Source organism: Arvicola amphibius, chromosome 7 (assembly GCF_903992535.2).
Source record: "Arvicola amphibius chromosome 7, mArvAmp1.2, whole genome shotgun sequence".
NCBI classification, from domain to species: Eukaryota; Metazoa; Chordata; class Mammalia; order Rodentia; family Cricetidae; genus Arvicola; species Arvicola amphibius.
In genome coordinates this window covers 21,010,998-21,036,426 of record NC_052053.1, presented here as the reverse complement: position 1 = coordinate 21,036,426, position 25,429 = coordinate 21,010,998, and the positions used below count along the sequence as shown (strand labels likewise).

General features: G+C 35.0%; 1 protein-coding gene across 4 annotated transcripts in view; it reads left to right on the top strand.

Annotated features, from left to right (window-relative positions):
- The window catches only part of Slc4a10 (solute carrier family 4 member 10), a 132,901-nt gene that overhangs the window by 49,813 nt on the left and 57,659 nt on the right, over nucleotides 1–25,429 (top strand). Inside the window, exons 6-14 of one of the 4 annotated variants that reach the window (XM_038335806.1) lie at nucleotides 3,025–3,113; nucleotides 4,051–4,140; nucleotides 9,227–9,384; nucleotides 13,071–13,158; nucleotides 14,221–14,367; nucleotides 19,570–19,670; nucleotides 22,753–22,927; nucleotides 23,478–23,611; nucleotides 24,003–24,248. In XM_038335806.1, coding sequence (XP_038191734.1) covers nucleotides 3,025–3,113; nucleotides 4,051–4,140; nucleotides 9,227–9,384; nucleotides 13,071–13,158; nucleotides 14,221–14,367; nucleotides 19,570–19,670; nucleotides 22,753–22,927; nucleotides 23,478–23,611; nucleotides 24,003–24,248 — 1,228 coding nt within the window. Of the gene's footprint in view, nucleotides 1–3,021; nucleotides 3,114–4,050; nucleotides 4,141–9,226; nucleotides 9,385–13,070; nucleotides 13,159–14,220; nucleotides 14,368–19,569; nucleotides 19,671–22,752; nucleotides 22,928–23,477; nucleotides 23,612–24,002; nucleotides 24,249–25,429 lie in introns of all 4 variants that reach the window. The other 3 variants (XM_038335805.1, XM_038335809.1, XM_038335807.1) reach the window with 3 other exon arrangements.

Genomic DNA, 25,429 nt, shown 5'->3' with positions numbered 1-25,429 from the left:
AATGGACAGTGGAAAAGGGGAGGAATCAGAAGAAAACGGGCAAATATTCCTTTGCAAGCATAGTGTCAAAGTAACTAGAAACTTCTCACAAGCCAGCAGCACTTGCAGTGTTTCTAGTACCCGAGTGCTGATTTCTGACTTGTTTCCTCTAGAGAGGAAAATATTCTTGCAAATTCTTCTCTCTTCCATTAGAAAGCAGTCACTATGCCTGAGAACTGTTATTTTATGAATGACATTTTTCATTACAGAAGTCAATCAGCAGTCATATTAGAGATGCCCTTCCCTAAATTTATTTATTCATTTTATGTGTTAGTATTTGAGTTCATGAAATGCATTTTGGAATCTAAGCCCATAATCTCCTGAAAGGTGTTGACTGTTGAATTAAATAAGTTTTAAGCAAAAATGATAGTGCACTACAAAATTATGAAAGCTATTTTACAGTCTGGGGAATCTAGTAGTTCTATGGACTATTGCAAGGCATGCATTTTAGCTTTATGTATATAACAAACAGTACATGCTTCATCTGAAATCTGTAATTTCCCTAAATAGCATAAGCCAAGCTTTTTAAGCTTAGGTCTTAAATGATACCTACAGACTCTCAGTACCCTGCAAAGTTGTCAAAACTACTTTGTTTATATTATTTTACTTTAATTATTCGGTGTATACTTTAGAAGTAACATTACAATTTTAAGTGCTATTTAAACTTTGAAGGACTTTGAGAGTGACAGATCTTTTTATGTATCATTCTAAAGTACAGAAGATACAAATACTGTGGCTTCTGTACCTATATCAGAAGCTAACTGTATTGTAGTACACATTTTCTAGACATGTCTGTATTCTGGAAATAGCATGTACTTACTGCCATCTAACATGCATCCTGCTTGATATCCATAACTAGGTCACTATTAATAGCATTTAAAATATTCAGAGAAGTAGTTTCTAATTCACTTCCTAATTATCAGTTTTGAAAGGTAATATTTTATAATTTTTAATTTTAAAATAAGAATAGCATAGAACTGTAAATATCCTAATGTATCTATTACAATTATCATTTAATAGCAACACATTAGAAATCACAAATACTTACAAAATAAAATGTAAGTGCCAGTGTTTAAATATAGTTCATAACCTGAATATAGTTTATGAAATATTGTTTCTGAAACATAAAAATGAAAACAGCAACTAGATTTTTCAAATTACAAGTTGTAGCATATTTGCTATCTGATTATCTCATCAAAGTTGATTTTGCATTGGCTTTATTCTTTTGGTATGTGTTTTCTTACAGTTTTAAGCAATTGATATTTCATGTAGTTTCTGACTATATGACATAAATTATTATAAGAAAACATATATTTTTATCTATTTTTTCTATAACTTGAGTCTTATCTCTATTTTACAGAATGTTTAATAAATTTAGTTTTAATTATCTTTAATGCTATAACTCATGAAAATATGGAGAAATGTTGTGAAACTGGTGATTGAAGACATCTGTTAGTAGCACAAATGCATTATGTAAAAGCTTTTTATAATAACAGTTATTATTTTGAGAATGGTGAATTGAACGGCTGCAGTTGTAGCTACACATTGCAGGTAGAGATGGGAGAATGGAGAGCTCACCTGACTTCCTCTGAAGGATGCGCACTGCCTTGAGTTCTGTATTCAAAGTCAGAATCTGTGGCTGTGGTTGAGGTGAATTTTCTTTAAGATGTCATTTTGTCTTTATCTTTACAACATATATTCTTATTCTGTACTTGATGGAAGCAGAAAAATATTAAATGCTAGAAGAAAATTAAATCTATTACTTTCTAACAAAGTTATTTTGATCCAGTAATTGTTATATATGAAAAAATGATCTTTTACTGACAGGCTTACTAGTCTAAGCAGTAAGATTATACTAGTATTTAAAATAAATAATTTTGTACTTGATGATCAGGGAAATACTGATTTTTTTGTGTAACTATTTAAAGGAATTAAGAGAAGTTCAGAGTTGTAGCAATCAGAACGTATGAGAATAAAGGTGAATTCTGAATAAAAGTGAGACTCAACAGGGAGTGAGAGAAGTTAAGCAGACGGACTCTTTCTCATACCTGAGAGCGATGGAAGGAAAGGGGATTTTGAAGCCGCTGAGAAGAATGTAAATATAGTAAAGGCTTCAACATTGAATTGTTATTACTTGTTTCACAGTGAAAGTAACAAGTGGAGATGGGCTCAGGATAGGTAGAGAAATTAATAAACCAGGTTACTTACCATTTGCTAACTCTGGGCAGATATCAAAGGATTTGTGCTTGTAAGGACTGCTGCATAGTGAATGGCGGGCGTTATGTTTTCTAGTTATTGTCACATTCCCAGCTCGGTTATCCAAATAACTAACCTCACCTTTCATACGAGGAGAGAGAACCACAGTGTATTCATATTTTCAATAATGCTCATGGAAGACCTGTACAACTCTAGTCTAGCGATCTTGATAGCAGATGAGCGGTAGAGCTTATACAACTGGGTAATTATAGGCACAAGATCCCATATTTCTAATAAGCTCCACCTCTAAATTTTATTGCTCAAGTACATAGTGATTTGGATTTCTAAGTATATAAGAACCTAAAAGTATGCTGGACAGTTGCTGATATTCATCTTTTCTGGTATTGTCAAAAATTCTTCAGTCAGAGCTTGGGGTTTACACCTTTTTAAATATGTGCAATTGTTTTTAATTGATATTTAGAAATCAATGAACTTTATGGTTAAATTTAATTGAGTTTTGAAGGCAGCTTCTCTTCAAAGAGAATAATCATTTAGAGTTTTAAATTGATAATTGACTTAAATATTCTTGATTAACTTCTCCCATTTCTATCTGTAACTGATAATCTCTGCATTGATATAGTTCTGTTTAACTGAATGTTCATGCTTACATCATGAGCTTATTAAAAAATTCTACTTAGTTTAGCTAAATTGAAGTTCATCTTTCACCCAGTCTGCCTAGAACTGTGTGAGTAATTGTTTGTATTCTGTAATAACAATCTCTTTCAGCAGGTCAGGTTGTTTCTCCTCAGTCTGCTCCAGCCTGTGCTGAGAATAAAAATGATGTGAGCAGGGAAAACAGCACTGTTGACTTTAGCAAGGTAAGCCTTTCTTTCTTCCCCCAAGTAAGTGGCTAAATCGCTAGTAGAATTTGTTACCTGTTGACACGGACATCTGCATGCCTTTATTTGGGTTCTTAGCCAATGCTTTAAATTGTTATAGACAACGTTAGAGTTCAGCTCACATGCAGGGCTTTGCTTATGTGAGAAAACAAATGTGTAAATTTTATGAATCATCGTTTGGATTCAGCCACTTGTTGTAATGCATCTCTTGAAGTAAAAAGGACAGCTGGACTTCAGAGAGAGCATAATCTGTTGCTTTAAAATATTTTTAGATGTCCCCCTCAAAAATTCCTATTATGTAAAAAAAAAAACAAGTCATCTGATATAAATCTTTACCGTTACTGTATAATGAGAAGTCAGGGTAAGGATATCCTAGAAGGTAAAATAACAGAATTTGAATAAAAACATGCCTGAGGGCTGATTATGTTGAGAGCTACTTCTAGTTGGGTACTATCTAAATAAAATAATTTATTTGGATTTATACTAAAAAAGTTATATTTATATATTTATATTTATAATAAAAAGAGTTATTCTTGGTTATGCACATCTGACTTGTGTATGTGCTGCAGTGGCTGTGGCTAAGTAACAGCTGAATAGAACAGAGAAGCTCCAATATTGGTCTAAAATCAGGATGTTGGATGATTTTCTCTGAGTGGCTGATAAAGTAGCGCTTTGGTAAAGCCCTCGGCATTAGCAATAGGGAAGGGAAGTGGGAATGGATTTTGGTCTGAGGAAGTAATGTACATCAAAGTTCTGAAAAAAAAATAATGGCAATCAGCACCTTGGACCTGCTTTAGCATCCCTGGGACATGCGTACATGAGCTAGGCTAGCTATGTGCATGCCTTTCCCCTGGTGCCTGGTGAAGAATTGTGGGAGCATGATGTACCAGCTTAAGTCTGTTAATTATGCGTGCAGGGACTGGGAGGCCAGCAAAAGGGGCATACTAGTCCATGTGGGATGAAACAAAGGCATGAAAAAGGACCTCCACACCAGCAAGAGAGAGAGGTGAGGGCATATTTGGGCTCTATTTCTACAGCAGTTCAAAGCTCATCTCACTGTATGGAGGCATATAATTCAAATATTAAACTAGTTTAAATGTATTCCATCTGTCACTCTAAGAATTATATTTTTAAAGCATTATATCATCATTCATCTGTAAGTTATAATAAAGCTGTCACAAACTTCCATAAATTTAATTTTTTCTGTTCTTAGTTCAAAATAATATCAATCTTAAAAGTGATGACATAAAATTTGACTGTCTTATAACAATGGAATAGTTGACACTTTTCAAAAACAGTGAGTTTAAAATATGTAGATCGTCCTTGAAATAAATTACTTTTAATATTAAAAACTTATACATTGAATTTTGTATATTCAGGTTATTTTGGAGTATTTGCTAGCCTATCTTCATGACCTTCAAAAATAATTCATCACCATTAAAGAGAAATGAAGATTGCCAATTAGTCAGGACAGTAATCTCATCCCTAGGATACCCTGACAATTAGAACCATAGAAATGACAAAACTAGATTTTTTCTCTCATTTAATCCTTTATTTCATCTTCACATTTTCATTTCCTGGCCCATTTAATAGGGAAGTGTGGGCCAGCCACCTGCATCCCTCTGGCTTTTGTTCATCGGGAAGAACATGCCTGTTGAAGAAGCTCTCTACACTGCAGCATTACCATTGCCTAAAATAAGAATAATGTGTGCTTACTGTTTTGTTGTAGAGGTTCGATGGTATTGCAGTTTGTCAGTCTGAACATAAAGTGACCACTGTATTAAGAGTGTGAATGGAAGTGTCAAAAAAATTTTTCAGACCAGACTTAACATGTTGGCTTCCACTGGATCTTCAGTGCCTTTAACAACGCTTGAGAAAGATGTTTTTTGAAGGAATCTTATAAGATTAAAATAGTTTATTCCTTAGTTTTAGAGCAATAAAACAAACAGGAAGCATTCCTAGTTTTATAACCTGGAGGAGCAGAAAATTAGGGTTTGGAAAGCATTGTTGTGATCTGTCACTATGGAAGCTATTCTTAGTGCCAGATTCTGAAGGGGTGCAAGTTAACATGTTTTTAACCTAATGATTTCAGTTTGCTGGCAGATTTTCTAAAGTTCAGCTAATCTCCACATTACTGTGTCCGTTTCAGTATTTTCAGTAATGTTGTATAGATCCTAAATCTCATCAAAAATTGATATATTACAAAGGCCCTTTTCACTTTATGTAACTTGATCCTATGTTCTACCATCCCTTAATCTATGCATCTTTAGCCTCTACAGTGTTTAGGCCCTCCAGGTTTATTCAGTTAACATAATCTGTTATGTCAGATTATGGCTCTTTCCACTACGCCTTCAAAAAGCAGGTGTTTCCAAATAATATAAACCTTTTTTTTGTTTTGCTTTCAACACAGTAGAAATGGCTCTTTTTTTCTTTTTCTTTTTTTTATTGAGCTCTACATTTTTCTCTGCTCCCCTCCCTGAAATGGCTCTTTTAAGTCAACAGTGATTCTTGTATTTCAAATGGTCCTTAAAATGTGTCATAATTACCCACCAAGGAAGGACCTTTCCTTTTTGCACCTTTGTGCTGTGTATGAAGCATATTGGGAGTAAGAAACTTTAGTCATATTGTTTAATGCAAAAAACTGAGTCGTAGAGAACTTACACATGCCACCTGCTCCAAACTGCAGTGTCAGGCACCATTTTCCTTAAAAGAACCCCCACTAACTATCGTGCTATTAGTAATAGCTTTAAGACCAAAGCTTTCTCTGTATTGCCACCTCCGTTTCTTTCAGCTCTAGGTGTGTGCCTTTGCTGGGAATTTCCAGCCCCACCATGGTCTTCTCTTTTATCTAGTTGCCTAGAGTTGAACTGTTTTCATCAGCAGTTTAAGTCCCAAATAACTAAAATCAGCTTCTTTCTCTTCATGGTATAAGTGTAGGGACCATAGAGTCTAGAAATATGGTATAAATCCAGAACTCCCAAATTGTAGCTTGACTCCTTGAAGGTTCTCTTCAAAGCACTTGAAACTTCCAGGATTTTTCTATGTCCGTTTCAAGTGTCTGAATCTACTAGGGGAGTGTCTTAGCAAGGTATTGCTTTTTGTTTTGGTTTTTTATTGATTTTATTGAGCTATGCATTTTTCTCTGCCCCCCTCCCTGCCTCTCTCTTCTCTCCCCTCCAACCCTCTCTCATGGTGTTCATACTCCCAATTTACTCAAGAGATCTTGTCTCTTTCTATTTCCCATGTAGATTAGATCTCTTGGGTCTTCATTATTGTCTAGGTTCTCTGGGGTTGTGATTTGTAGGCTGGTTTTATTTGCTTTATGTTTAAGTATTGTAACCTACACCTTCAAGTACTTTTTATATAACTATAAATTAATACACGATTAAATTTCTGGTTCTTAAATATAGTTTTTTGTTTTAAAAGAAGAAGGAATATTGCTAAATGAGATTATTTATTAATTGTGAACTAATATAATAATACAGGATTATTCTAGGTATAATTTAATCAAAAAATATAAATATTTAATGCCTTATAGAATCTAACACCTTCCATAAATATCCATGTTGTGCAAGAATAATATAATGATTGCAATACAATGATTGACCCCAGACATGTGAATGTAACTTATTATATTTAAAATTAAAAGAAAACTTTGCTGATATTTAAATCAGAATCTGCATCACTTATTCTAGGTAATAAATATCAGTTATATGTCTGGTTTAATGTGATTTAAAATCATATATAATGGTCACATTTTTGATAATTAAACCTCTTTAATATGCTATGCAATCCTTGACTCAGCTGAATTTCAATTTAAAGCAGTTAATTCTATTTTTGACCCTTCTCTGAGGTACAGACTTCAATAACAAAGACTTTGATATTGGTTGAGTAAAAAAATGAATTTTAAAAAAGTCTTCTAGGCAGAATTTATACTTCAAGCATTACCAATAAATTTCCTATGAATTACAAATTATCTGTTTTTATTTTTAAGTTAATATTGGTATTGCATCTGTGTCTGTATGTGCGTGCCTGTGTGCACATGTGAGCACATATGTGCATTTGAGGGTGTTTGTATGCTACAGTGTTTATGTGAAGATTAGAGGACAGTGTGCAGGACTCGGTTATCTTCTTCCATTTGGATCAAAGGATCAAACTCGACAAGTGCCTGAGCCAACTCACCTGCCTGTATTGGTCTTTGTAAAAAGTTACACCCTCTTTTTTTTATTTTGTTCTGTTTGTCATAGATTTTTCTACATGTTGATTAAATTTATTTATTCTTTTAAACTCTGAACATTTTATTAAAAGGGTGTTGGATATTTCTCACAGAGGTAGGAATGGTTAGATGGAGGCTAAATGTGAAGAGTAGCATTCAGATTCCTAACACGACATAAATAACGCCCTGTAAATCACAACAATAACAAAATATCCCAACACATACAGTATATAGGAAACCTTGATCCTTTTCCTGGAATCTTTCCCATTATGGCAAAAGTGCAGACATTACTAATTTAAAGCATTTTAAATATCACAATAAGACTGTGAATGAGCCTTGCTTTCTATGAATTAAAAGGTTAGATTCTACAAAAGCAAAATACGTAGCATGTAATATTCATTATACATATGAAAAGAATTTATACATTTATATTGGTGTATATTTATAGAGAAAAATGGTGGAGCATGTAGCTTATAATATTTGTGAAATATTCTTTCTATGCAAACTTTTAATTTCATAAATGATTTTTTAAGATAAAGTATCACTATACTGTTGGTGGAATGCTGCAAATCCTTATTTTTAGTTGTGGCCTTATTTTTCAGTGCTGGAGAGGTTATGTAGAGCTGACCACATGCTAGGCAAATGCTCTGCTATTACAGTTATATAAACTGCTATTATATTTAATCCTTTTAATTAAATATAGCTAAATATAACTTATGTACTCTGTTTTATTAATTTAACAGTCATAGTTTACATATACCTTATCAGGTATCTTTAAATAGCTGTACAAATGCCTTAATTTGAGAAACATTTTAAACATAATCATTAGACTATAGCTATGGATTTATAAGGTGCTTTTAAAATTCTTTTATTTTTGAGATTATAATGTAACTATATTGTTTCTTCCTTTTCTTTCCCTCCTCCAAACCCTCCCATATAACCTTTCTTGTTGTCTTCCAGATTCATGTCCTCTTTTTTCATTAAATTTTATTAAAATACATATATGTGTGAAATATACGCTGCTCAATCTGTATAATGTTATTTTTGTGCATACAGGGTACGTTAAAACATTTTATTGATTTAAAACTTCTTTGAATAGTATTTTCTAAATTTTAAGCCTTCAAACTAATTATCTTGTCTATAAATGTCTTCTTAGCCTTATTTATATATGGCTCATTCTCTCTCTTGCTCTCTCTCTTGCTCTCTCTTTCTCTCTCTCTCTCTCTCTCTCTCTCTCTCTCTCTTTCTCTCGTTATTCCCACTTTGTTTCTTGGTCCCCTTTTCATTAGCATAATTGCATAAAACCAATTGCTAGGGCAGATAAACTCCTAGTCCCTAAAAAACAGCATTCCATAAAAAGCAACTCAAATGAGTTAGAAACAAGAAATAGGCCTTGCAGATTTTACTTTAAAGCCACTGTTTCATTTCCATTGAAGCCCCATGCATAAAAATGATATGTATTTAAAGACTCCTCTACATGCATTTTTCAGACATAACCCTTTCCTCTTAGTGTTTCTTTTTAGTGGTCCTTTTGTTTTATCTTCATTCATTTAAATCACAGACATTTCATAGTAGAAATTCAACTATGGATCTACAGTCATTTAAAATGCTATCTTTTAACCCATTGTTTCTTTATTCTGTCATGTCTCAGTTGTATGAACAACTTCAACTGAAGAATTTCTCCGGCCAACTGTACAGTATGAAAAACATAACACAATTTGGAATGAAAACAAATGTTAAAGTTATATTATAATATAAGAATATTTTTATTTTAAAGTAGCCATATATTGAATATAAAATTCATCTGTTATAAAATATTAAATTTGTTAACATCATAATTAAACATGATTAAAGCATTTATTTGTGATGCTCTCAGGTTGATCTGCATTTTATGAAGAAGATTCCTCCAGGTGCCGAGGCTTCAAACATATTGGTGGGAGAGCTGGAGTTCCTGGACAGAACTGTCGTCGCCTTCGTCAGGTTGTCTCCAGCTGTCCTGCTGCAAGGCCTGGCTGAAGTTCCAATCCCAAGCAGGTAAAAGTATACAAGCAAATTTTATGCTTATGGAATAATTTTTCTTCGGAAATGGTAGTATTTTAATAAAGTTTTCTAACAAATCCTTGACTAGAAATGAATTTATTATCCATAAACCTGATATCTATTGCTTATAAACGTGGGAGGGGTGCTTTAAAAACTACTGCAGCCTTCCCATCTCCTTCTGGAATTTCACATTTCACGCTTCTCATCTGTAGAATTCAGGTCTATTTAACAACTATTCTACAGTTTTTCAAAGATTATATTGAACTGTATGTTTAAGAAGAGGATCTAAGTGTGTAGTCACACCAGAGAGAATCATGGAAGACTTCGTTTTCTTTGTTAGGCCTTCAGCATCTATGGAAATGCCTGGTTGGAATCTAGTGTTTCATGCTTAAGTACTAGGTCATTCGGTCTCCACTCTCAGGGTTTGAAGAATCATTGGTGGTCATCCAATGAATGTGATTGATTCTGGTCCAAAGGCCAAGCTTAAATTTATTACCCAAACTTGTTTTCTACTACCTAAGGATGCATTGAAACTAATAGATAGAGATAATGAGAAATAAATTTTCTTATTGTTGGTTCCTGCTTTGTAGATACAAGTGTGTTCGTGGGGAAAACTATGAGAAAAGAAAACAAAGAGGAGAATATTGACTTTAGCATGTTAGACTCTTACTGCTTTATCTAGGAAGCTTGTTTCCTTCTCTCCTGAGACCATTTAACCTGATTCCTATGCACACATGGCCTTGGCTAACCATGGCAGAGCCTGTCTGCTTAGGGAAATGAAAGGTGCTGAGAAGTTCAGCTGCCCTGGCAAGTGGGTTTAAAGAATATGTTTTCTTCTGGGAACCTCTGACTAGAACTCAAAACATAACACAAATTCCTCCACTATTTGGTTGCAGATAAGATATCCAGGCTATAGGGAATCATAGAAGTAAGGGAAGCCTCATTCATAAGGACCCTTTGGGTGAGGGCTCTGTAATGTCTTCAGTTGGAGCACATGTCTGTGTGGTCTGAGAAGAAACCTGGTCACTATTAAGGTTATGGAAGTAAATTTCTATTTATCCCATTTTGAGGATACTGATGTACATATCAGCTTTCAATTAAAAAGGGGGAGATAAACTGAGTATATTAAAATAGCATACAGTATGGATAAGGTTGTACTTTTCTACATGAAAACTACATACTATTAAAACTGCATACTATATTCTGGATGCCAGCCAGTGGTGGTGCACACCTGTTATAGAATTTTATTTTAACTAAGCAAAGATGTGTTACATTTGCTTATGCTGTGAAATGTTATTTTAACTCTGTAAAGGTGTGTTAATTTTGTTTATGCTGCATTTGTTTAATTATGTAAAGATGTGTTTCATTTGTTTCACCTTGCTTGCCCAAGGAACCTGACTGGTCTAATAAAAAGCCGAAGATCCAATAGCTAGGCAGGAGAGGGATAGGCCAGGTTGGCCCGCAGAGAGAATGGGAATCCTGATCTATGCTTGGAAAAGTAATGAGAGAAGAGGAGAAGGAGAAGAAAGGAGAGAATGAGGGGCAGGCCTAGGGCCAGAAGCCAGGTATCCTCCAGCCAACAGACATGAGAAGCAGTGAAAGTAAAATATGTACAAGGAAATAAAAAGCAAAAAGCACTGAGGCAAAAGGTAGATAGAGAAACAGGTTAACTTAAGTGAAAAGATCTACAGAAATGAGCCTAAGCTAGGCAGAACATTCAAAATTAAGTCTCTGTGTCTTGACTTGGGAGCTGGTTGGTGGCCAAAAAAAAAAAAAAAAAAAAAAAAAAAAAAAAAAAAAAAAAAGAAAGAAAGCCTTGGGAGACAGAAGTAGGCTGATCACTGTGAGAGGCCAGGACGGTCTACAAAGAGAGTTCTAGGAGAGCTAACGCTATAGAGAGAAACCCTGTCTCAAAAAACAAAACAAACAAACAAACAATAGAGTTTCTGGAAACTGGGATTCTAATTTCATGTGTCGTGTTTACTAATTGTAAAGCACTAGAAACTGTAGCAGTTTCAAATTTCCATTAAGTTAGATATTCTTATTTCACCACTGAGGAAGGTATCTGGAGACCTATGAGTAAATGAGGGCTGCTTATGACAGTGACATTTCTTGTATTTCAAAAAAAAAAAAAAAGAATTCTCAGGAGTAGAGTATAGCCATTAATAGAGTTATATACCCTCACTTTGAGAAGTGCCAGGCTTAGGTGATCTCATTCATACTGACACAGCAAAGTGTATGTAGAGACAGTGAAGAAAAAATTGGGGGCACAATAGAGCCACTATGTAGGGAGAGATTGAAAAGACTGGGATATTGTTGTAGGAAGGCTGCTTGGTCGTTCCATCTGCTCAGCAGCTCTGACCCAAAATAATCACACAGAAACTGTATTAAAACACTGCTTGGCCCATTAGCTCTAGCTTCTTATTGGCTAACCCTTACATCTTAATTTAACCCATTTATATTAATCTGTGTATTGCCTCGAGGCTCTGGCTTACCAGCAAAGTTTCAGAATGTCTGCCTCTGGCGGCTTCATGGCTTCTCTTTGACTCTGCCCTCTCTCTCCCAGCATTCCATTTAGTTTTCCCCACCTTGCTCTTTCTGCCCTGCTCTGCTATGTGCTCAAAGCAGTTTCTTTGTTAACCAATGGTATTCACAGTATACAGAGGTATATTTATTTAGGAAAGGTAAAAAACAAAAGAAGATTAGATAAACAGAATAAAGAAAACTATCTGGAAACCCCAACTATAATCAGGGGCATGCCATGATTATCAAGGCAGCATACAGTAGATATGTCAGAAAATTAATCTTTTAGGACATTATAAATAATCCCTGAAGTAGAAACTTTAAAATGAGCAAGATACACACAGGTTAGAAATCATCTCAGGAGCATTATAGCTGATAAAAGCTTCTGCCACCACATTCAACTATTTTTGCTTTTTATATATTAACTGTGCGTACACACATAAAGAGAGTTGAATTTGATTTGGGTTCAATTATAACTGATAGAAAATTAATGTTGCATATAACCCCTAAGATTGTCTAATAGATGCTTCGTATGAAACTATATAATATCTAGAGCTTACAGCTAAGAACTATACCTGCTAGAGTTGTCTTTAATACTGTAAACCATTTAACACATGAACACTACAGAATACTACTGCAAAATACATGGCACTCTTTAATTTTCACACCTCTTCCTTTTCTTCTGCCTAGATAATTATTAAGTCATAGCAGTTTTTATGTTTAATAAGAATGTGTGTACAGTGACTGGATGTTAATAATGTGTTCTCCCTTAATGTATAATACTGTATTGCTCTTCTTCCACTTGAGTGATCTTCATTTTGTGTACTTGTGAACTTTCCTGCTTCCTATTCAGAAAGATTTAATTTTCCTCTCATCCTCCTCTAAGGATGTACAATCTTTACAGTTCCTAGTCACAAATGTATAGGCTGTGTAGACAGTTATATGCAGAAACTCTGGGGTTGAAAACACCCTAATATTCTCATAGCCTGATGATTTTATATAGAAGTCTCAACTATAAAACATTTCTAAATCATAATGAATTGTAAAAACTTCTGCAAATTTTTACATCAAAACCCTGTTTGATTCCATTGAGATTGGTGATTATGCTCTACTAAGTTTATTGTTACATTTCTAGCTTTTTTTCTTCTTCATTACAGATTTCTGTTCATTCTTCTGGGACCCCTTGGAAAGGGTCAACAATATCATGAGATTGGCAGATCTATTGCAACCTTAATGACAGATGAGGTATTTATTCATGTTTCTAAGGAATATTCTCACAAGATATACCTAGGTTTGGAAGTCCCTTTTATGATAGTTTTCTGGAAATCATATTTTTCTGTATTGGATCCAATTTCCCCAAGTTTTCACTACCAACTTTCCTTGAAAAATAATTACCCAAAAGGATAAATTAAAGCCAAGAATAATCACCCTTAACTCATCCTTGACTCCTCAGTTTCATATCCACATCCAATTCATAAGTAACCCTTTCAGACTCAGACACTGTGTCCAGAATCCTACCATGCTTCATTTTCTACTTGGTTTGTGTCTGGCTTTTCCCCATTTTTTCTTCTAACAGGTTCAGTATATCTGGTTTTATGTTGAGGTCTTTGAGCCACTTGGAGTTGAGGTTTTTTTTTTTTTTTTTTTTTTTGGTTTTTCGAGACAGGGTTTCATTGTAGTTTTAGACCCTGTCCTGGAACTAGCTCTTGTAGACCAGGCTGGCCTCGAACTCACAGAGATCCGCCTGCCTCTGCCTCCCAAGTGCTGGGATTAAAGGCATGCGCCACCACCGCCCGGCTGGAGTTGAGTTTTATACAGCATGATAAAATGGTTCTATTTGGATTCTTCTTCATGAAGCCATCCAGCTTGACCAGCACCATTTTTTGACGATGTTATCTTTTTTTTTCAGTGTGAATTTGTTTTTTAATTCAAAACTCATATATCCATGGTTATGTGGATTTATGTCTATGTCTTTAATTCCATTAATAAAGATATGTTTTTTGTCAATACCATGCTGTTTTTATTATAATAGCCATGTATACACCTTGAAATCTGGGATGATGATACCTAGACACACACACATACACGATTCATTGATTATTCAGGATTGTTCAGCTATCCTAGGTGTTTTGGTTGCCATATGAAACTGATTTTTTTCCTTTCAAGGTCTGTGAACAATAGTGTTGTAATTTTGATGGGCATTACATTGAATATGTAGGTTGCTTTTGCTAAGATGGACATTTTTATTATATTAATTCTTCTGGTATCTTTTATAGGTTATTATGTGCTGCTCTTTTTCTTCCACAGGTATTTCATGATGTTGCTTACAAAGCTAAAGACCGCAATGACTTGGTGTCAGGTATTGATGAGTTTCTGGACCAAGTCACAGTTCTCCCTCCTGGAGAATGGGATCCAAGTATCCGGATAGAACCTCCCAAAAATGTTCCTTCCCAGGTAGGTATATCTGAAAACATTCTTTTAAATTCTAATATTTTGATTTCATTTAAGTTCATGTCTCTAAATAATGCAACTCGCCATAAAGTATCAAATGATTTATGTTATTCCAAGAAAGCAAAAACATTAATTTACAAAATGTTCTTGCTAAGACCTAACAAATTGAGAAATTTGGCATTTTGATCATGAGCCACTAAATAGGTCTAATGTGCCTGGAAATATTTCAGGCCCGACATAAAAGATATTGCATTGGGGTGATATTAAATTTAATAACAGCATAAAATATGACCTGAGATAAAGCCCATTATTTTCAGGGTTCTGAAAGTTGACAAGGATTAGGAAAATTAGAAGAAGGATTTTGTACACACTCCCTGTTACTGGTAATGACAGTGGAAACTGGGAGAAGTTTTTCATCATGATCTTTATGCTTATATCCTTTCATGTATCGTATAATTGTTTTAATTCTGCATATGCAAATCAAATATGTGTCTTACCTATCCTATATTACGGAAGAAATAGTAAAGAACGTTGTTAATGCCTAGGGTGTGAGTGTTGAAAACGATGGCAAAGCTCTCTTCTCACGTTGCCTCTCTCTTCCTGGGGGATCCGCCTCCCACATTCCTCCTGTTGCCTTCCGCTCTTGGTCCTGCAGAGTCTGACTTTGTCTGACTCTGATGTTCTGACTGAAGTGCGAAATATGTCTCCTGACCCAATCCTGGACTTAGATTTTCAGGGCAGTTAGAAGTTGACAAACTGAAGTCCAGTGGTGGTGGCGTACGCTTTTAATCCCAGCACTTGGAAGGCAGAGGCAGGCGGATCTCTGTGAGTTTGAGGCCAGCCTGCTCTACAGACGAGTTCTAGGAGGGCCAGGGCTATACAGAGAAACCCTGTCTCAAAAACAAAAACAAACAGAAAACAAAAAGTTGGCAAACTGGCAAATATATTACTTAATGATGAGTATGTAAAAAAGGTCATGTCAACTCCTCTTATTAATATCTCAGGCTTGTGTTTTTATTTGAAGTCTTTCTACCATTACTAAAGTCTATTTACTTTCCTTAACAACTACCATTTTGTAGTTATGTAACTGAAACGATATAATTTAAGTTCCTCTGCTACTAAAGTAAAGACAATGGCTTAGAGGGTGATTGTAAGGGCTTTCTTATTTCTCCACATATGCATGTCTCTGCACTGATGATATTAGAAATGGCAACATGATGGTTTATAAATAATAGAAAAACCTCTAACTAATGATATTTGGGTAACTTTAATGAAACTATTAAAATATTGAGAGTAACACCTTGTGATTCACTGTAACACCAATTAATCTTGAAAAGTTACAAGTAAATTCATTTTAAACTATTCTGGTTTTGAGGAATGGCATTTTTGAGACAAGATGAGTAGCAGGTTTATATTTCCTATTATTTTTATGCAAAAATAAGAACTAGCAAATTCTGGATATTAGGAGAAAGTAATACATAAATATAACATTGAATTAGGGATTCTAGTGTCTAGGTTCTGTCATTGTGTGTTTGTTTGACATTGAATAAATGCTTTATCCTCTGAGTACTGATGCTTTGTTTCAGAAATGTTCAATAGAATTTCTTTAACAAAGGAAGCATTCTGTAGTGACGCCCCTAATCACCAAGCTGCTATCAAATGCTAATACGTGGCTATTACAATTTTAACAAATCGAATTTTGATTTTAATTAACTTAAATTTATATAGACACATGGTTAAAGTCTATCATATTAGATAGCAAGATTTTATCCAATGAGTATGAATTATAAAAATGTTGTATACTTCTTTATTATACAAGTATTTTAAAACTCCGTGCTATATCTAAATACTAGATCATATGAGCTATGTTTTCTTTTATTAAGGGACCATAATGAATTAGCATATATTAAGCACCTTGAATTCACACTCATTTAAATAATGTTAACCACATCAAATAATTTCTGTTGTTTTCATTCTTTTGAAATGTACAGATGACAGCATTTTTAATACATTTCCCTTTCTGTTAAAAAAAAGGAACAACCTGTCATCTCAAGAGATCAGTCTGAAATTCTGTCTTTATCTTCCTATGTCAGTCATTGTAATCACTTTCTTCTATGTTCCTGCATCTTCTTTGTTCTTTTAATGTCATGTACTTGGTTGTCAAAATCACAACTCTGGGGGATTCAAATTTTACTATATACCCACACTATTGCAGCCAAAGCAGAAGGGGAAACTATGACTTCTTTGACTTAGTGATCATAGGGCTCAAATGAGCCCTTTATGCTCCATGTTCATCATCCCATCTCTCCCAAGGCTAGTCATACTTTTTAAGTGACCATTTTACATCTGTTCTCTCTCAGATTCTTAACATGCCCTCTGTGAACCTCCATGCTACATGTTTCCTGTTTCTCAGTTTTATTAAAATTTTGAGACAATCAGAAATATCTATCGTGGATTCTGACCAGCACGTTCCTCTGACGGCCCAGCCTTCCCTGCCTCCCTGATGGAAGCCAGCATTCCAGCTGTGTGCCAGATCCCACTCTGAGCATCCACTCAAGGATGTGCTCTGCCAAAGCTATTTCTCTTTCATCATATGTCACTCCTATGACCTCTTCTATCATTCTGTTAGCATACTTCCAAGCCACAATCTTTAAATGAATAACTGCTTTGAAATTGTTACTATTATCAGTTATGTATTTTGTATGTTGTAGAGGAGTTATCTATACTATATGTCTCTACTACCTTTTCTCCACTTCTCCTGAAATACCTATCAACATAGGCTCCCTCTCCACTTTAATGCACTAATTATTGCCACTAGTGCCATCGACAAAGAATAAAATCTGTGGTAACCTATTGGTCTATATTGCACTTAATTCAGGAATAGCAACATTTGATAGACCTTGTTGTCTTTGGTGTACTTTCTTGGCTTGGGCCCTAAACAACAGTCTTTTGATGTTTCTAAAGCCTCTGGGGTCAGTCCTAACCAGTTATTGTGTAGGAGGAGGCCGCTACTTAGTTCCCAGCTGCTCAGCCCCGAAATAACCACACAAAAACTATATTAATTAAAACATTGCTTGGCCCTTTAGCTCTAGCTTCTTATTGGCTAACTCTTATATTAATTTAACTCATTTCTATTCATCTGTATATCACCACGTGACAGTGGCTTACCAGCAAAGATTTGGCATGTCTGACTGGCGACAGATCAATGGCGTCCCTCTCTCTGCCTTCCTTTTCACATCATTCAGTCCAGTTTTCTCTGCCTACCTAAGTTCTGCCCTATCAACAGGCCATGGCAATTTCTTTTATTCATTAAAGGTAATCACAGCACACAGAGGGGACTCCTATATCATTTTTGTTTTCTGGTTCTTCCATGTCTCTATGATTTCCTTATGTTGAAGCTACCACTTGGACCATAACCATTTTCTCTCTAATCACATTTCCTCCTGTCTATACTTATATTCTTAGTAATATAAACAAATCTTAGAATTTTAAACCTTTTTCCAAAATTCCAAACTTATTTTCTAAACTGAACTCAAGTGTTATTCATCTTCCTATCTTATGTCTCCATTTAAATATTTGATAGACATTTAAACTGAACATTTTCAAAGTTTAAGCCAAATTGTATATAGTCTCACTTCTTTATCTTTATATATATTTTAATTACAGTTTTAGGACAAGCAGCATATGGTCTGTTTCCAGGAATATCTAAAGGTCTCTGAGTTTTCCTCAAAATCAATTGTAGTTGTACCTTCTATTCTTAATAGCCAAATACATTTTTATAATTGATCAGGCCTAATCAATCCATTATTTCATCTTATACCTGATATCTATTCTTCCAGAGAATTCTGTTGACTTTGCCTTCAGTACTTATCGATACTTATACTATTTCTCACCGTGACTGCCTCGATTCAACCTTCTATCACCTTTCTCACGGATTTCTGAAATAGCTGCCTAAATGGTTGCTTTGTTCTATGTCCTAGAATCTCTCCTCAGCATCATGGGCAAAGTAATTACACATTTTGTTCACATTATTTCTCTCTTTAAAACCTTGTGAATATTTTTCATTTCCTGGAAAATAAAAGCCAGAGAGATATACTTATCATTATATAGATAATACTGTATATAGAAATACTAAATAATAAACTTTTGTAATTGTGCTTAACACACAAAATACATCTTATCATGTGTGATACATGTATAATTCTATCTAAATGTCCCATTGTGCATAAAATACACTAACATACCACTTTTTTTTTGGTTTTTCGAGACAGGGTTTCCCTGTAGTTTCTAGAGCCTATCCTGGAACTAGCTCTTGTAGACCAGGCTGGCCTCGAACTCAGAGATCCGCCTGCCTCTGCCGCCCAAGTGCTGGGATTAAAGGCATGTGCCACCACCACCCAGCTTAACATATCACTTTTGTGCTTCACATTCATACTCATTCTGGTTTGGAATGACAGTCAAGGAGAAAATTTAATTATGCAACTTAAAAGTTCTCTATCATTCTTTTAAGCACTTTAAAGTAATAATATGACCAGAGGTAAAATTTTAGGAAATATTTTCTGATTTATTTCAAATATCTCTGTCAGTGACAAAAATAAGTGGAATTAATCTGAGGGAATATAACACTTACATAAAGCCTCAGTTGATTTGCCTTTGGTTCAAGAAGAAACTTCCCTTTGTAAGAGTATTGTGTTTATGAGTCATGAAGACTTATAGCATAAATTTCCCTTTCTAAAAAGACATGATCTGGAGGAATAAAGACAATACTACTTAAAAATAGAAAATTCTACATACTTTTTTCCTTCTCTTTTATGGTAGAAATTAAATCTGTGCCTTAAGACATGATAGACAATCACATTTCCGGTGAGCTGTATGTATCCCAGCCCTAGAACACTGACATTTTCTGTGTATCTTTGCAACTGCAGATATGTATCAATGTACGACACAAACTGGGGCACCTAAAAACTGGTAGGTGTAAGAAATAAAAATGCCCATCACTCATCTAGTTAAACCATACTATAAAATAGGAACTGTTGTCATCCCCAGTGATGAGGAAGAATAAAAGCTTTAGGGGATTGGATGGATTTTCACAGAACCTGTCATCTTAGCCCTTCTACATATCACTTTACCGGAGGAAAAAAGGAGTTTCTGTCATTAATGTCTGGCATTGCAACAAAATATACACCAACAAAAACTTCCCTGCAGGAGAAGAGGAAGATTCCTGCTGTGCCGAATGGAACAGCAGCTCATGGAGAAGCTGAGCCCCACGGAGGACATAGTGGACCTGAGCTCCAGCGAACTGGAAGGTTAGTGGGAACCACTCGTATGGGACTCAAATGTGTGTCATTCTTATCTGGCAGGAATTGTTGTTTCTAGACCTAATTTATTTTATACTTTTAATAGCTACTCTTTGTTAGTGAAATGCCAATTAATTTGATTTCTCTGAAGTAATTGTTGTCACTACTGTTAAAACAAAAAAGTGGCTACACAATTCTATCTTATCGTAGCCTCTCATTTTATGAAGCATAAAATACATTCACAGAGTCTTAGAATGAATCTAAGAAAACTGTCACTTGAAGCTTCCAAAACATCTTGTTGAAAGCTTCAGGTTCAAGATGGAAATAAAACTAAATGCCAAGAATTAAGTCCTGTAGACCTTACCTCATTAGATACTAGTAGTGTATGTATAATGGTAGTTTTATTGTTTACTATGCCTGTGATTTGAAAGAGCTATTATGATTTATTTTTCTAATCACACACCTTTGAAGAGATGAAAGCTTCAATTTATTTCATAAAATGTTTTTTATGGGTTTTTGACAGCTTGTCTTTCTGCAAGCAATGTGTGAGGAGGAAATCAGAAACCCTTGGGTGGATGTCTCTTCAGGGAACTTGTGTGGACAGCCTCCCTAGAATTAAAGACATTGCCAAGGCTCTGTAGGAACAGTGGCCCTTCCCTCGGGCCATTTTCTGTACTGCTTGCAGTATGCCCGCTGAGCTGACGTTCCAGTCCCTGACAACTCTGTATTTTAACTCTGTGTTTTCCCTTTATCGCTGTTTGTCTCTGAGGAATTGTCCTTTAGCATCTCCCTTGGCTTCGTACCTATTTTTAGACGGTTCAAGTTTCCCTTCTCCCTTCGCTGGAAGCTCTGTTACTCATTCTGTTTGCTTTCATGCTTTCAAATACAGTCTTTTGATTTTTGGTGGTGGTATATATATATTTTTTCTTTTTCTCTCAGGTGTAACATGCCACATAGCTTAGATTTTTTTTTTCGAGTTCACCTTCCTTACTGCTTCCTAAATCCTCCCAGGTCATCAATATCCGGTCTCTTCGCTTCTCCAGAGTTCTTCCACAGATTCTGTTGCTGACATGACTTGAAGTGTCCATTACTCATCTGCTCTCCTGGAGTTGCTGGTGCACATCTGGGCTGCTCTTGCACTTTCTTCTGTAACGAATTCCCACTTCTGGATTTAGATCTTACCGATAAAAGCACATTTATTACACAGCTATATAACAACTATTCAGATTAATGTATGATCTAATAAGTGAATAATTACAAAGCCATGGTTGAATATAAAATGCTATCAAAGCTATAAATATTACTTACTAATTAATAGTTCATAACTATCTCAAATTATTTATAGAACCAGGTAGGATATAAATCATAAATGAATGCTAGTAGAATAAATCTACTCTGAACTGTGACTTTGACAAGGTAACATATTATTCAGAAATAGAAACTATTCAACATTGACATGCTCATGTTTTCCCATATGACTTATGAGAAGTTTGTATATGTAGACAGTCCATGTGTTCTCTGGAAGGGTCTCTGAGTCTCAAATGTCTCAGAATTTTATTTGTCTCAATCCTTTCTGGTTGAAGAAATCATTAGACAAAACGTGATTTTTACACTCATATGCCATTAGATAGCTACTAATATACAATTATGTCTCCATCAGATCAGAGGAATTAAAGGAAACGAAAGGCTCAGTGCTGAGCCTGACCACCCAAGTCATCCCCAGAACCCACATGGTACAAGGAGAGGACTGACTCCCTCAAACTGTCCTCTGACAAGTCACAGATATACCCAAAAAATGAAAAATGAAATATCAGTTACTTTTAGTATAATTTCAAGGTCAAGTAAAGTTGTTTCTTAAGAAAAACCATAATTTTTAGGATAACACTGCAAAGAATATTTATAAAATAACAAAAGTCTAATTTTATGATCCAAGAACATTCATTATAATATCAGAATTGTGGAACCTGACAGGTTTTGCTTTATTGCTCATTTGAGACAACGTTTTGCTGTATGTTCCAGATTGGCCTCAAACTCACAACCTGCCTTCTGCCTCTGGAGTGCTGAGCTTATTGTCATGCGCCATCCTCTCCAGCTTTAAAATGTATTTTTTAATTATTGACTTTCACATAGGAACAGCACTGCAGTCTTACTTTAAGATCACATCTTTATTCCATGGAATAAAATGAACTTAATATCAAATACTAAATTTTAATGTTATCAAATATTTAAATAATGAGAATACCTACTTTAATATATAATATTCTCATTCCTAATACAGTAAAGAACATTAGTGCTCAGATTTTAAACATCAACTTACAATTTAAAGCTCCCGAACCCCAAACACAACCATTTGAAGTGTTTCGAAGTGTCATATTTGGAATAAGTGAATTTTTTTCAGAAAAGACCTTATTATCTTATAATTGATAGTATTAGAATGTGTGTTGACAATAGTACATCAAAATAATATTTATCTAGTTTTATACATTAGGTTAACTTCTTAGTTTTCTAAAACTAAAAACAACCTCAGAGTCTATATGTCTCTACTGAATGTTGTTATCCATATGCCCATTTAGATTTAGGCAAGGTTTTGTTGAGGGACATTTTTCTTGGCAGAGGGACTAGGTGACTGCAGTTGTGACTGAACACGACTTTATTCTCTTTAAGATGATTTTTACTACTAGCATTCACAAAGACCAGGTGGCTCTCTGTCTCACTTTCTGCTGTGTTAAATTAAGTGCAAAGTATTAGCAAACACTTCCATCGTTGACAGTGGGGATCTGAGTTTAGATGGTGGGGTTATTAAATGACACAGACAATGGAATAACGCATGAATCTCATTTGAAATTTGATTGATGAATCCCTGGATCTTGAGAAAGCCTGATGGTTTTTAGTTGTAGGCACACTATTCGGGGTATTGTAGTAGTGCAAAGCTATTCCTATAAGTCATTATGCAGCAACGTGGTAGGCTGATATGGGTCTCATCTCTGCTGATGGAAATATTACTGTGACCGGGCAACAGAACAAGTGCACATTTTGACTTATGTGCTTTTTATCTTTGGGTTTCACTGTTGTATTTTCCCCCATGTCTTAGGATTTTTGGGGGACTTATATTAGATATCAAAAGAAAAGCTCCATTCTTCTGGAGTGACTTCAGAGACGCTTTCAGCCTGCAATGTTTAGCATCTTTCCTGTTTCTCTACTGTGCGTGCATGTCTCCGGTCATCACATTTGGAGGACTGTTGGGAGAAGCAACTGAAGGTCGTATAGTATGTATTATGCTTTTCTCTGAACTTTGAATCTTAGTCTGTTTTTTTTAAAGGTTTGTAGTTATATAAATGAGAATTAGAATTCGGGTATTGGAGAGAGATTTGCTACACGGTCCAGCAAACAAACTTCCTATGAATTTACTGGATGTCTAGTGAAGCTGGTGAGCTGGGAAGAGGGTATCTTAGAAACATTTATTTTGATCTTATACAAGGCTATGGCCTGATGCCACATCCCTTGATCTAAATTTTCCATCAGTTTTAGGTTCAGTCCATTTTTCAAAAATATTTGTCATGCTTCTGTTCAGACACTGATTATGACAACATTTAAATAATTAGTGAGCAATAAAAGATGAAACAAGGTCTAGATCATACTTCCCAGTTGCCATCACTGATTTTCAACCCTCATTTTCTCAGTCTTATTTCCCATATTCTGTCTGCATTTGCTAGGCCTAACGCGGAAAAGGGTGAAATTATGAACGACTGTATCTGAAATGTTTATATATTACAATGTCTGCCTGTTTAGATGAGGGAATTCATGTTGTTTCCACAGAGTGCAATCGAATCACTGTTTGGAGCATCTATGACTGGGATAGCCTATTCTCTATTTGGTGGACAACCCCTTACCATATTAGGCAGTACAGGACCTGTTTTGGTGTTTGAAAAGATTTTGTTTAAATTTTGCAAGTAAGTATTATGACTCTTATCTACTATATGCTTTTTCGTTGCTGTTTTTTTTCCTCATCCAACATCACTTTTGGAGGTCTGTGGGGAGAAGTGAAATTGGCTGGTATGATTCAGTCTGTCATTTTTGTCTCTCAGTGGAAATGAAAAGTTAAAAGATTTGTGCATATATCATACATTCAATATTTATAATAAACGAAATTCAGTTTTAAGCACCAAGAAACCTCCATTTATTTGTTCCTTTAGATTTCTCTATAGACAACATCTTGAACGCAGAGACTTGTGGAATGTGAATTTGCTCACTTTTTCTTCCTAAATTAGGCTTGTTTAAACTTATTTCAAAGGTAGCAAACTGCAAAATGACCTTCTTCCCACACTTTCCTCTTTCTGCTAGAGAATATGGGCTGTCATACTTGTCTTTACGAGCCAGCATTGGGCTTTGGACTGCAACACTGTGTATCATCCTGGTGGCCACTGATGCGAGCTCCCTTGTCTGCTATATCACTCGGTTTACTGAAGAAGCTTTTGCTTCTCTTATTTGCATCATCTTTATCTATGAAGCCCTGGAGAAGTTGTTTGAACTTAGTGAAGCCTATCCAATCAATATGCACAACGATTTGGAACTGCTGACGCAGTACTCGTAAGTCCAATTTCCGTTCTTGGCTGCCAGGCTCTTCTCACAAATATTGCTATTGTTTAAGAAATATGATGACCTTAGTCAGCATAGAGTGTACCTTAAATGGATTCATGACCCGACATCCTGGACTTTCAGAGCTGAATAGGATTTTAATTCATCTAATCAGCTACACATCTGATTCTTGGGTTCTTGTTACAGCATCTCTGCCAAGAACATCGTTTTAAAGCTCTGTTTTGTCAAGTGTTTCATAAAATAAATACATAATTAACCAAGTCAATATAAATACAGATTGGTTTTGTTTTTCCAGACTGTATCGTTTTGCTCTTCTTTTAAGTTCAGATTTAAAGTAACTAAGTGAGAGAAACTCCTCAATTCTAAGTTGTAGTAGTTTGATATCTGAAATTATGATTTAAAACAGATGAAGACCAACACACTTAAGGTTTAATTTTGTTTTTGGACGTTCGTGATAAAGCCGTTGAAGTATTAATTGTTGAAGGAGATATTACATCAAGACTGAAGATGAACTGCAGCTTTCTAATTTGGTATACTAAAAATCAGGAATTACTGTAGCAGTTAATCTATAGAGTATCCGTGGTCATTAAATAGTACTTTTATTTAATTTTAGGATTTTTGTTCCACTGAAAGTTCACAGAACAGATGTTTGAAGAGATGTGCTCTTCATCAGGCACTTTAACTAGCCACCACTTAGATATAGCTCAGATATTGTAAATATCTCCTTATTGCTGGAAATCCATTGTCAAAATTACATAATAATAGTTTAATATTACAACTTTTAAAGAGTGAGATAATGATTCATTTTTTTAAATGACATGGTTCTAGTTTTGTTTTGGTTTTGGTTTTGGTTCTTAGTTTTTAACATTTTTTTGCCCATTGGAGAAAGCTTCTATTTGGAAACAAGAAAATTCAAGATTTACATGTAGACTAATTTTCCAAATAAAAATAATATTGATGGTATTGTGAATTAGGCCTTGAAGGAAATAGGTGATGTCCTGGACACTCGGGAAGAGGTAGAAAAAAAGTCACATTGCTAGAAGGCACACGTGGCAATAATAGGACAACTTGGAAGCATCTTTTCTCTATTTCTGAACATTAAACTCAGGTTGTCAGACTTGGTGTAAGCACCTTGACCTGCTAAGATATGTCATTATTATGTTCATTGAACA